Source organism: Triturus cristatus, chromosome 10 (assembly GCF_964204655.1).
Source record: "Triturus cristatus chromosome 10, aTriCri1.1, whole genome shotgun sequence".
NCBI lineage: Eukaryota > Metazoa > Chordata > Amphibia > Caudata > Salamandridae > Triturus > Triturus cristatus.
The window spans coordinates 367,281,799-367,295,798 of record NC_140593.1 but is presented as its reverse complement, the minus strand read 5'-3'; the positions used below and the strand labels follow the sequence as shown (position 1 = coordinate 367,295,798).

General features: G+C 39.0%; 1 protein-coding gene across 1 annotated transcript in view; it reads right to left on the bottom strand.

Moving 5' to 3' along the window:
* The window catches only part of LOC146789445 (uncharacterized), a 72,969-nt gene extending 63,356 nt beyond the window's left edge, over positions 1–9,613 (bottom strand). The window contains exons 1-2 of the mRNA XM_085631102.1: positions 9,504–9,613; positions 1,468–5,122 (exon numbers count right to left, since the gene is read on the bottom strand). Coding sequence (XP_085487228.1) covers positions 1,468–5,079 — 3,612 coding nt within the window. The 5' untranslated portion in view covers positions 5,080–5,122; positions 9,504–9,613. The remainder of the gene's footprint in view (positions 1–1,467; positions 5,123–9,503) is intronic.
* Positions 9,614–14,000: the final 4,387 nt, after the last annotated feature.

Here is a 14,000-nt window from a genome sequence, read left to right as displayed (position 1 = left end):
TCTCCTTAAAAACACTCTACAGTTCATGCAAACATATAGATTTTTTTCTAATCCTGCTGTTTTGGAGATGTTCTTCTCTAGTGAGTCCAATTTATTTTTCAGTTTGCCTGTTACTGTGACAGTAATTCTTCCATCCTCAATTTTGTCCACTGCTTCCAATTTCCTGATCTCTTCCTTTTCCAATTTCAAAAGCTCCTCATTGAATATTGAGCATTCACGTAGAGTTGGCATTAAGCAGATGACACTTTTGTTTTCTGCAATGTTCTTGTATATCTTCTCTGCAACTATTTCTTCCTTTGGAAATAAATTATGTAGCAGCCGAGTCTGTAATGCTTTTTTGCCAGCTTCTGTGAGTAGTCCAATCCTGATATCTTTCAGAATACTTCCATATTCTTCATCGTTTGCTTGCCTCATATTAGTTGTAAGTTCCTTGTACTCAAAGAAGGACCAAATATTTGTATTACCGATGCTTCCCAATGACTTCTTCGTGTCTTCATGTGTCACAGTATTAAACACTGGTTGTCCTTTAACCGGAGTAAGTTGCAGAAGATCCCCAAAAACTATGACGTGTTTTCCACCAAATAACACGTCATAGTCTGTCTTCAAAATTTGCTGCATTCTTAAATGCACAAAGGCAAGCATTAAGTTTGATACCATGCTCACCTCATCAATAATGAGAACTTGCATCTTCTTCAATACTCTTGAAACTTCCAAGCATGCTTCTCCAGTTAGCTTGTTGAATTGTATTTTGTTCTCATGCTCCACTGGTAACATTAGCAAACGATGTAAGGTGATTCCTTTTATGTTATATGCTGCTAACCCAGTTGGAGCAGTAACCACACAAGACAAAGTAGAATCTGTTTTTTGCTTTAGGTAGCTTCTGATGACTTTAATTAGGAAACTTTTTCCAGTGCCAGCTTGTCCGCTTACATACATCCTGATTGGATGAAATGATGTGCATGAGCACTCTTTTTTTTCATGTAGAAATCCGTGATCAATTTTGTTTTTGATCTCTTCATAAATTTGTTGCTGCTCTTGATTCAGTTGTCTTTCCAAATTTTCTAAGTCTATAAATTCTTCTTGAGCTTGATTCATAGCCGTTTCCACTTCATTCATGGCTATTGATGCTTCATTTTCAACGATTGGTTGTCCTAGGGGATCTTGACTGTATGTTCCTGAACTTTGGCTGTCCTGAGAACTGTCTCTAGCAATTTCTGCTGCAATTGTAGTTTCCTGTTCAATTTCTTCATTTAACATTTGCAGATAAGTTGAGAATGTACTGCATTGTATGCTGTCTTTGCAAGCATTAAAAGAATCTTCATAGCTCTGGAATTCTCCCAGTAGTTCATCCTCTGAACGCCATGGTTTAAACAACTGTAAAAGAGCCAAGTAGTAAAATTCTTTCTTGTCGGTAGTGTCGCAACTCAGCTTCCGGTGATTTATCAAACTTCCTTTGGTTTGCTTCACCAAACATCCTTCTTCACCAACGACTTTATATTTTCCATTATTGATGTCTTCTGCAGCTTTCCGTGAATAAATGTAGTTCTGCAGCACTTCATAGAGACACATGTTCTCCAGATGATGACTTCTCTTGGGATAATATGTGTCCAACATGTTTGTTTTCAATATATCTGTACTTTCAGGTTCGAACTGTGCCAAATATTCAATTTCTCCAACAGATTTCAGTACCCGATTTCTCATTGCTGCAAGGCCTAAACTTGCCCAAATTATTCTTCTTGACTTCGAGTAGAGACTTGCAGAAGATAATCTATCTGAACATTCGTAGGATCCAATTTCTCGATGCGATAACATCTTCAAACTGAAACTGTACAGCTTCTTACTGACAGTCTTCTCGTGAGAAATCTCTTCCCACATTTCCTTCAATTCTGTTTTTTCTGATTTCGTAATGTAAGACGTTACATATCGAGCAACAGCAATGGAATTGTCAGCAACATACTGTATATCCATGTTAGCGTTCCACATGGATAAAATGACTGGGTTGTAGTCATTTATATTTTTTGATTCTTCTTTTCTTTTAAGGTTGTAGGTATTCTTAGGTGATTTTCTTGTGATAGTATGTCTCACAGCTGACATAAAACTGTTGACTCTTCCATTTGTAAGAACAGGTCTAGGAAATCCAAATCGACATTTAGTGTAGTATTTTTCTTTGCTCTTGTATTTCCGTCGACAGTATTTTCCACACCGATGACTTTGGAAACGTAGAACTTGCTCCTTTAACTTGTACTCTTCTGTGCTTTTAGGTATAGCACATGTTGCATATTCTTCAATGTAAGATAACACTGCTTCATCAGTATCTGTTCCAAACTTTGGGGCATCCTTGATCCACAGCAGCATATGAATATGAGGAGCACCTCTTGCCTGGTACTCTTTTCTCCAAAAGAAATCCACTACTTCTCCAAGGGGTGGATTTTTTTTATTGCAGATGAAGGACATCATAGCCTCAAATCTATGATTGAAATATCTGCAAACATTAACCGGATCCAATGAGCACAGTTCTCCTGCTGTCTTGTATTCGATGTTTTCAATGTTTGAATTGGCCTCTCGTAGAAAATCCAGTAAATCATCCCAAGCGTACTCGGCGCAGCTTAGGGTAAGGAACCATGTTGGTGTTCCTAAATTGCGTAACATGCATTTTAGTTCACCATGGCGTCGGTACCAATATTCATTTGTCCCACGCTGACAAGCCATCAGATTGATCAGTTGTGTTTCCAAATGATCATCTCGGTGCTGCACTTTCTCCATAAAATCCTTAGCAGACACATTTTGTAAATGTACTCCACTTTTTAAAATGTGATTTACTGCATAAGACAGTGCAGACAAGTCGCTTTCAAATAAAAGATGGAACAAATAAGGGATACTTTGTCGAAATCTGGGATCTTCAGCATATAGTCTTGTAGTCCGATACTCAGAAGCTGGAATCTGTTCCGGACGTTCATCGTATCGTCCTCCTTTTCCTTTAGGAAACAGCTGAGGAAAACATCGAGCTTCCAAGCTCTCCTCCCATACACTCACGGGATTTCCTTTTGCTTTCTTCATCTGAAAGAGATCAATATTGTCTCCCATAACTTCTTTCGAATGGAGAGGATGTATGCTAAAATGTTCATAAATTTCTTCTTCCTTTGACTTGTCCACTTTTTCAATTTGTCCACTTGGTGTTTCTGTATCTCCTTGTAAATCTTCTTCTTCTTCTTCTTCTACTATATAAATTGATTCATACCATTTGTTATTTTTTTTCAAATACAAATTTGCTCTTTGTACTTTCCGCACATCTACCAGCTCCTGCCAAATCTTCTTATTCTTTGTAGGTACACCATTAACCAGAATAATTAATGGTTCAGTTTCCAAAGTATCCGCATCAATAGTTTCCATATTTTTTTTCAAATCCAAGGGCAAATACACCACTCTACCTTTTAAACCTCTCAGTAAATCTGAAGGAGGTAATTTACCAGTTTTGGGCTCCATACGTACTATGGTCTGGAACGGATGAACACATTGAATGAGTATAGACTCATATGTATTTAATTCAGAAAGTTCAGCAGGAATAGCATCCAATTCTAAATTATTATGTACAGCTCTGGTCGGCATTCTATTTTCCTCTAACTTGTTGTAGCAGTATTTACAAATACGCTGATCTTCACCCAATTCAAAACAATTTTCAAGAAATATATATGTTGCAAAATCCATCCACTTATAATTATCTTCATTTTCACTCTTTCTGTAGAGATCAACATTCCTAGTTTGTTTTCTATAATGAGTTCTGCGGCAACAAATACAAGTAACATTTGGTCTTTCATTAGAGACTATTGCAAATTTTGTTATGTGATCATTAAATGTCTTACTTACACAAGGTTCTACATTCTCTTCCACTTCTGCCTCATTTACTGTGTCCTTCTCTGCACTGTTTTGTTCAGGACCAAAGTAACAAAACTGAATTTCATCAACAACCTTCTCTACATCTGATACCGTTCCTCGGAACAGAGCCCTATTCAATTCATTTAACTTTATTGCTGGACTTTTGGCAAAATACAACCGTCTCACAAACTTTCTCATTTCAGTATGATGAACAGCCAGCATCCTAAAATGATGGAAAACACTATTGCACACTTTTCTAGATAGACAAGCAAGAGAATGACCCTGCAAACCAGTATTCTCTCTCACTCTGCATGGATCCAGACTTTGAAGCACCTTAATCTTTTGTTTTACACTTTTTTTACTATATTCTCTTAGAAACTCTCGAAATCTGTCAATAGATTCCTGACGCACAGTGCAAATACTACTACAATTCCAAGTGTACACTGGGGCTTTAGGACGTCTCCCCATTGCCTCATCTGCCATCACTTGTACCTCATCTCTTGGAACCATTATCTCCTTCTCCATTATGCAACCATTTTTTACTTCGTATGAACGACCTCTGGTGTCAACTGCATGCAGCAAACTATTACTTTGAAAATAGCTCTCTTCATTAAAAAAAGGTTCACTACTTGAGCTATGCATCCACTTTCCTAAAAACACTTTACAAAAATTTGTTCTGTTCACTACTCTTTTGCTTTTGCTTTGTGATTTCAGTACATTAACCATTTTATCTAATGTACGCATCCTATTCAAAATTAATATGAATAGTTTCCTTTTTAATTCTAATGCCTTTGCTGCAATGGCTTCAATTTCTTTTTTTCTCTTATAATATTTAGCCTTTTGCTTATATTTCTTTATATCCTTTATCAAATTGGACATAACTCTTCTCTGAAACATTTTTCTACGTATCTCTTTAAATGCTGTTTTTCTGTTTATGTTAAACTTTTCAATTGCAGAAGGTATATTTGCATTAACTAAATCCTCAATTTTTTGCTGTTCTGTAGGTTTTGTTACATTTTTCCGAGAACAGACATTTTGTACATTTTTGTTTGTTTTCAATATTTTGTTTAGGAATTGTCTTTTTTGCTTACCAGAAGATTTTTTCTTTTTCCCAACATCAGCATCTTCTACTAACTTTGGTCCTCCAGTTGTCCTCAAATATAGTTTTTTTTTTAGCGTTTTTTGAACTCGAGATGTTGTAGGCATCTTAAATTTTGTTCACTGTTCTTCAGCAATACCTGCAAAAAAACTAAAAAAAAAATTCTTTATTGTATTTAAATATATTACTACATTTCTTTTCACAATAGTCACAAAACGAAATTTCTTTGCCAATTTGAATGCACACAAACTCCTCTTTTTTTTTGGGCAAGTGAAAATCTGTATAACAAACTGTCACATTATGAAACCAAACTGTTTTTTTTTCAGACCACCACCGTGTGTATTCTCTGTGACTGCCTACACTCCAGCAGGGGCAACCAGCCTTAGTGATGCTGAATGTTTTTGCATTACAGACTTAAACCTGAAAACCCCACTCGCTTCTAATTACTGTGCATGACTATACATGGCAAGCACATGGGTGTGTGCTAAACCTCTGCTTCTTCCCCCAAAAATTCGCTCCTCTTTTCCATCTACTGCAACTGTGAAATCACCAGAGCAAGACGCAATACATTTCTGCCTATAATTCTTCTATGCACACAGAGTCATGTTTTCACATTAGTGCCAAAACGAAATTTCTTTGCCAATTTGAAAGCACACTTACTGCTCTTTTTTTTTCGGGGGCAAGTGTATATCTCTTTTTTCAATTTGAAATCACTTTTACAGACTGACACATTCTGAAACCTTTTTTTTAAATTTATTTAAATGCACATGTCCAAGCAGTTTTTTTTTCAGACCACCACCGTGTGTATTCTCTGTGACTGCCTACACTCCAGCAGGGGCAACCAGCCTTAGTGATGCTGAATGTATTTGCATTACAGACTTAAACCTGAAAACCCCACTCGCTTCTAATTACTGTGCATGACTATACATGGCAAGCACATGGGTGTGTGCTAAACCTCTGCTTCTTCCCCCAAAAATTCGCTCCTCTTTTCCATCTACTGCAACTGTGAAATCACCAGAGCAAGACGCAATACATTTCTGCCTATAATTCTTCTATGCACACACAGTCATGTTTTCACATTAGTGCCAAAACGAAATTTCTTTGCCAATTTGAAAGCACACTTACTGCTCTTTTTTTTTCGGGCCAAGTGAAAATCTCTTTTTACACTTTGAAATCACTTTTACAGACTGACACATTCTGAAACCTTTTTTTTTAAATTTATTTAAATGCACATGTCCAAGCTGTTTTTTTTTCAGACCACCACCGTGTGTATTCTCTGTGACTGCCTACACTCCAGCAGGGGCAACCAGCCTTAGTGATGCTGAATGTTTTTGCATTACAGACTTAAACCTGAAAACCCCACTCGCTTCTAATTACTGTGCATGACTATACATGGCAAGCACATGGGTGTGTGCTAAACCTCTGCTTCTTCCCCCAAAAATTCGCTCCTCTTTTCCATCTACTGCAACTGTGAAATCACCAGAGCAAGACGCAATACATTTCTGCCTATAATTCTTCTATGCACACAGAGTCATGTTTTCACATTAGTGCCAAAACGAAATTTCTTTGCCAATTTGAAAGCACACTTACTGCTCTTTTTTTTTCGGGCCAAGTGAAAATCTCTTTTTACACTTTGAAATCACTTTTACAGACTGACACATTCTGAAACCTTTTTTTTAAAATTTATTTAAATGCACATGTCCAAGCTGTTTTTTTTTCAGACCACCACCGTGTGTATTCTCTGTGACTGCCTACACTCCAGCAGGGGCAACCAGCCTTAGTGATGCTGAATGTATTTGCATTACAGACTTAAACCTGAAAACCCCACTCGCTTCTAATTACTGTGCATGACTATACATGGCAAGCACATGGGTGTGTGCTAAACCTCTGCTTCTTCCCCCAAAAATTCGCTCCTCTTTTCCATCTACTGCAACTGTGAAATCACCAGAGCAAGACGCAATACATTTCTGCCTATAATTCTTCTATGCACACAGAGTCATGTTTTCACATTAGTGCCAAAACGAAATTTCTTTGCCAATTTGAAAGCACACTTACTGCTCTTTTTTTTTCGGGCCAAGTGAAAATCTCTTTTTACACTTTGAAATCACTTTTACAGACTGACACATTCTGAAACCTTTTTTTTTAAATTTATTTAAATGCACATGTCCAAGCTGTTTTTTTTTCAGACCACCACCGTGTGTATTCTCTGTGACTGCCTACACTCCAGCAGGGGCAACCAGCCTTAGTGATGCTGAATGTATTTGCATTACAGACTTAAACCTGAAAACCCCACTCGCTTCTAATTACTGTGCATGACTATACATGGCAAGCACATGGGTGTGTGCTAAACCTCTGCTTCTTCCCCCAAAAATTCGCTCCTCTTTTCCATCTACTGCAACTGTGAAATCACCAGAGCAAGACGCAATACATTTCTGCCTATAATTCTTCTATGCACACAGAGTCATGTTTTCACATTAGTGCCAAAACGAAATTTCTTTGCCAATTTGAAAGCACACTTACTGCTCTTTTTTTTTCGGGGCCAAGTGAAAATCTCTTTTTACACTTTGAAATCACTTTTACAGACTGACACATTCTGAAACCTTTTTTTTTAAATTTATTTAAATGCACATGTCCAAGCTGTTTTTTTTTCAGACCACCACCGTGTGTATTCTCTGTGACTGCCTACACTCCAGCAGGGGCAACCAGCCTTAGTGATGCTGAATGTTTTTGCATTACAGACTTAAACCTGAAAACCCCACTCGCTTCTAATTACTGTGCATGACTATACATGGCAAGCACATGGGTGTGTGCTAAACCTCTGCTTCTTCCCCCAAAAATTCGCTCCTCTTTTCCATCTACTGCAACTGTGAAATCACCAGAGCAAGACGCAATACATTTCTGCCTATAATTCTTCTATGCACACAGAGTCATGTTTTCACATTAGTGCCAAAACGAAATTTCTTTGCCAATTTGAAAGCACACTTACTGCTCTTTTTTTTTCGGGCCAAGTGAAAATCTCTTTTTACACTTTGAAATCACTTTTACAGACTGACACATTCTGAAACCTTTTTTTTTAAATTTATTTAAATGCACATGTCCAAGCTGTTTTTTTTTCAGACCACCACCGTGTGTATTCTCTGTGACTGCCTACACTCCAGCAGGGGCAACCAGCCTTAGTGATGCTGAATGTTTTTGCATTACAGACTTAAACCTGAAAACCCCACTCGCTTCTAATTACTGTGCATGACTATACATGGCAAGCACATGGGTGTGTGCTAAACCTCTGCTTCTTCCCCCAAAAATTCGCTCCTCTTTTCCATCTACTGCAACTGTGAAATCACCAGAGCAAGACGCAATACATTTCTGCCTATAATTCTTCTATGCACACACAGTCATGTTTTCACATTAGTGCCAAAACGAAATTTCTTTGCCAATTTGAAAGCACACTTACTGCTCTTTTTTTTTCGGGCCAAGTGAAAATCTCTTTTTACACTTTGAAATCACTTTTACAGACTGACACATTCTGAAACCTTTTTTTTTAAATTTATTTAAATGCACATGTCCAAGCTGTTTTTTTTTCAGACCACCACCGTGTGTATTCTCTGTGACTGCCTACACTCCAGCAGGGGCAACCAGCCTTAGTGATGCTGAATGTTTTTGCATTACAGACTTAAACCTGAAAACCCCACTCGCTTCTAATTACTGTGCATGACTATACATGGCAAGCACATGGGTGTGTGCTAAACCTCTGCTTCATCCCCCAAAAATTCGCTCCTCTTTTCCATCTACTGCAACTGTGAAATCCCCAGAGCAAGACGCAATACATTTCTGCCTATAATTCTTCTATGCACACAGAGTCATGTTTTCACATTAGTGCCAAAACGAAATTTCTTTGCCAATTTGAAAGCACACTTACTGCTCTTTTTTTTTCGGGGGCAAGTGTATATCTCTTTTTTCAATTTGAAATCACTTTTACAGACTGACACATTCTGAAACCTTTTTTTTAAATTTATTTAAATGCACATGTCCAAGCAGTTTTTTTTTCAGACCACCACCGTGTGTATTCTCTGTGACTGCCTACACTCCAGCAGGGGCAACCAGCCTTAGTGATGCTGAATGTATTTGCATTACAGACTTAAACCTGAAAACCCCACTCGCTTCTAATTACTGTGCATGACTATACATGGCAAGCACATGGGTGTGTGCTAAACCTCTGCTTCTTCCCCCAAAAATTCGCTCCTCTTTTCCATCTACTGCAACTGTGAAATCACCAGAGCAAGACGCAATACATTTCTGCCTATAATTCTTCTATGCACACACAGTCATGTTTTCACATTAGTGCCAAAACGAAATTTCTTTGCCAATTTGAAAGCACACTTACTGCTCTTTTTTTTTCGGGCCAAGTGAAAATCTCATTTACAGACTGACACATTATGAATCCACCATGTGTAACTACAACAAAAACAATTCCCATTTCTATTATTCATTTCTTAAGTTACCACATACATCCCCTCTCAAACTGTAAACTCACCTTTAGAATTAGTTAGTTGTGAAAGAAATGTGTCACTCAAACAGCAGATTATCAGAGCCAGGATCTCTGTTCTGTACACCTCTCTCCTCTCAGCAGAACCAGATAATGGCAAACTTTCCCTCTATTTTTCCACACATATACATGTAAGTTTCAAATCTCAGTGCTTCCCCCTTTTTTTCAAATGTAATGACACATTTCTATTGGTTGAAAACCAACCCTTTTCCAAAAGTACCCTGCCCCCAACTTGACTTCTGCCTAGTACCCTTCCCCCAACTTGACTTCTGCCTGCTACCATAGCAACAGCTCATGGAACACTGCTGTGTGCAGTTAGGTCAGAAGTTCGACACACAATGTTTCAATTCCACAGAGCAAGAGTGCTTGACTTTTCAAACCTAACTGCAAATCCATAGTACTGTTCTTTGGTTACACATTTTTTTGTACCAATACAAAACATGCTTCTATTAATTTTCACATACAGCCTAGTTTTTTTTCTAGAATGGTATGAAACAGCCAATCAGTTCTTTTTGTTTTGTAAAAAATATGTATGCCTCCATTTCCAAACTGTCTTTCTTTTCATATTGCCATTCTACTGAAAGACACCTCCTGAGTGCATCCAGTTCTCCTTTGAAGATGTTCACAGTGTGGATTGTAGGGCACAGCTATGTCTTCTGGAGTGAAAAGTTTGCAGAGAAAACAGATATGGTGAGAGACCTTGCTTTGCCAAATGTAGACATTAAATGGATTGGTCAGAGAGGGTTAAAGTGGCACCAATTGATGCCATTGGTGAAATCCTTCATGCAAATCCAACACCCTGACCTCATAATAGTGCACTGTGGTGGCAATGACCTAGGCACTTTGACTGGGGTAGGTCTGGAAATGCTTATGAAGGACACCTTTGCACAACTGTTTACACTTTTCCCTAAAACTGCCTTTGTGTTTTCCAACATATGCCAAAGGCAAAAATGGAACTGGTCCAATCATTTCTGTCCACAGATTGACAAAGCAAGAAAGCACGTCAACAAATCTGTTTCTGCTTTCCTCCGTGACTATGGTATGGGTGCCATTTACCACAACAACTTGCGTTACGACATGCAAGACATTTATAGAGGAGATGGTGTGCACTTCAATGATGAAGGGAACAGAGTCTTCCTCTTGAACCTTAGACTCTGCATCGGTACTTACTTGTAGGTACCACTAAAAAAATGACTCCATAAACACAACAGCTCTTTTTAGAGCTCCCTAATTTCTAAACTCTTAAATCTGATTTTCATTTATTTATTTTTTTTTTTTTTACCGTACGCTTACCGTGAGCTTACCGTACGCGTACCCCGTGATTTTTTTTAAAATCAATAAATGTTTTTTTTGTACTTTTCTGTCCTTCTTTGACCCCCTTACAATTGTTAGGGGGTCTGTAACTCTCCTCATTGCCCCCTTTCCTTGTTTTCACTCTTTTTTTTCAGAGTGAAATACACAAAATGGCGGCCGCCGCTTCCTGGTTTCGGCCGATTCGAATGTTTACTAAGATCTAAGAGCCAATCAGAATCGCGCTCGCGCACGCCACCGTACGCTTACCGTAAGCGTACGGTAAGCGTACCGTAAGCTGGCTCAGATATATATATTGATTTAAAGGCTATTTTCTCAAAATCTACTGAACTGATTTACACCAAACCTACAAAAGGCACTTCCTTGACCTACGGACTACCTCTCTGCCAAATTTCTAGTAATTCTGTTCAGCCGTTCGGGCTGTAGGTCGTTCTAAAGGTCCTATGGAAAAATGCATGGGAAAAACGCGTTTTGGGACCCCCCTTTTATCTCAGCCCCCGCTTGACGGATCCCCCCGAGACTTTCAGGGTAGGAGCGGAGCGTAGCGCCCCACCTATTTTGAGAAATTCGCGAGGATTCGTCGACCGGCGCCAAAGTTATTCAAAATAGAATGTTGAGGTTTTCCTATGGAAACGTGGTCCTAACTATAACTACCTACTGGCGACCGCCAGTAGGTAATATATATATATATATATATATATATATATATATATATATGTTTTAGTTGACGCCTACGGAGTTCTTTCAGTGACGGATAAGATCATTGACTTATTTATTTAGATTCTGACTCAGCCTAGCTGCTTGATTATGGATCTTCTGAAGTGTTTAGGTTTCCTTCTGGAGCATGCCACGTTACATTGCATCACAGTATTTCAGCTGAACTAGAACCAGTGTTTCAGAAAATATATGATTTAGCAATTTGTAGTTAATGTTTTGTTGCTGTTTTGTCAAATAAAGAGATACCTCCAATCTACTCAGTGCAGATCGAAATCAGTGTAAGAATGAAACATTACCAATGCTCTTGTGGTCCTCAGAATCTCTCTTGGAATCTTTTTTTGGTATTCCTACATTTACAAGAGTGTGTGAGCAATTAATAGATTCACTTGTTTCGCAGCTCTTATCTTAACAATGGAGTCCGAATGGAATTATCTATTTTATGAAAATTCTATTAAAACACATATACAGCATCATTCTCTAGCTAGCCAATCAAAAAAATGAAGCCAACATCCCCTTGATAAATGTCTTAAGGTGTTCATGACCAGCAAACCTATGTTTTCTGTTGACTCACGTCAGTTATTGGGTTATTGTGCAAAGAAACAGAATGCCTTCAAATTCCAAATATCCAAAGAAATATAAGGAGGTGACCATAAAGTGTTGCTAATACCACACCTTCAATGTCAATTTCATTTAAATTGTACAATTCAGTTTAGAGCAATAGGTCTGTTTCAGACCCACTATTATCAAGAACAACAATTGCCATCTCATGATCTCATCTGCCTCCCTTGTTTAATTTCTTTTTTTTTTTTGTCCTCATTTGCCTGCCCCACAATCCCAAAAAGAGACGCCGATCACCTTGGATGTCGTCTGGAACTTGATATAGTTATCTCCCAGACCCGAACACCAGTAAAACACAGACCGGCGAAAGACGTTCTGCGGGATATTATGGGGGGAGGAGAAAAAATAAGAGGGCACACCAATCCCCTCACTACTCCATCTAGACTTAAAAAGCCTGTCAGTAGGAACCACCAAGGAACCTTGGAGTATGATGGCATAATCATCGGACCCGGGGAAAAACCCCCCCAAAAAAACCCCGGAAGGTCTGCCGAACCCTTCTACCGCCACTGAGCCAGCAAGTTCCAAAAGGTGAGGTTACGTTGGCCACATGATCTGGCCAAGTCCACCTTAGATGTGTCATATAGGGACATTAGCCAACCTGCATGTGATGGTGCCTTCTGGTCAACCCAAAATTTTCAAATCTGCTGTCTGGCCAGCAGAATTGCATAAAACAAGAAACACTTTGCCTGCCCCGTGATATTATCGTCCACCCCAAATATTATTAATGGCAATGTAAAAGATATGGATATCTTAAGAATAGAGTCCAAAGTATTCTTTACTTCGTGCCAAAAGGTGTTAATAAGTGGACAATGCATAAACATGTGGACATCGGAGGCTGCAGGGAGATTGCACTTATTACAGCATTTTCCAATCTGAAATTTAGATAGCCTTTGAGGGGATAGGTAGGCTCGATGAACAGTAAACAAGTGATTCCGCCTCAGCCAAGCCGGCTTAACCACTTTGTACAGAAGAGTGAACGATCTTATCCATAGGTCCTCACATTGCATACCCATGACCCCTCCCCACTGCTCATCGGGTAGAGTGAAGTCCCCATCCACCTCCTCCTGAATTGCCCAGTACCAAAAGGCTACCTCTTTCCCCCCTCTTGTCTCTCTACCAACTGTTCTTCCAGGATGCTACTCCTCCCCAAATGTACCCTATCCCTCAACAATTCCCGGGACCAGCTAACGAGCTGCATATATTTAAATCTCGATAGTGTTGGGCCAACCTTCTCATATAACTCCTCCCAACCTACCAGTGCCCCTCCCACTAGCAGATGTCCCCATCTTACTATCCCTGCCTCCTTTATGGGAGTTGCAAGACTATCCCTCAAGCAGGGAGGGAGCCCCGGGGAGTCCCAGATTGGAGCGAAACTTAAAAAATAGGGCAACCCTACTCTTTCTCTAATCATCTTCCAAGCTTCTGCTAGTGATTGTAGGTTCTTTAACCTCACCTTCTTGAAGAACTTTCGGTCCCCGAATTTGAATAGAAAGCCATCAGGGGGTAGATACTCCCCAATCAACATAGCCTTGAACATTTTACCGATTGATGCACTTGATGGAGATTTCAGCAACATCCTGGAGTATGATAGCTGAAACGCCCAGGCATAATATTGTATGTCTGGAAGTGTGAGCCCCCCTTTCTCCCTCCTCCTTCTCAATTTTTTCCAGGCCAGTCTGGTTGATTTATAGTTCCACACAAATGAATTTATATCTTGCTGACACTTTTGAATTTGCTTAGACTCAAAAGCTAGAGGGATAGTATTGAAAATAAATGTATACTTAGGGAGGATGGACATTTTTACTAAGCTAACTTTCCCAAATATTGTCAATGGGAGAG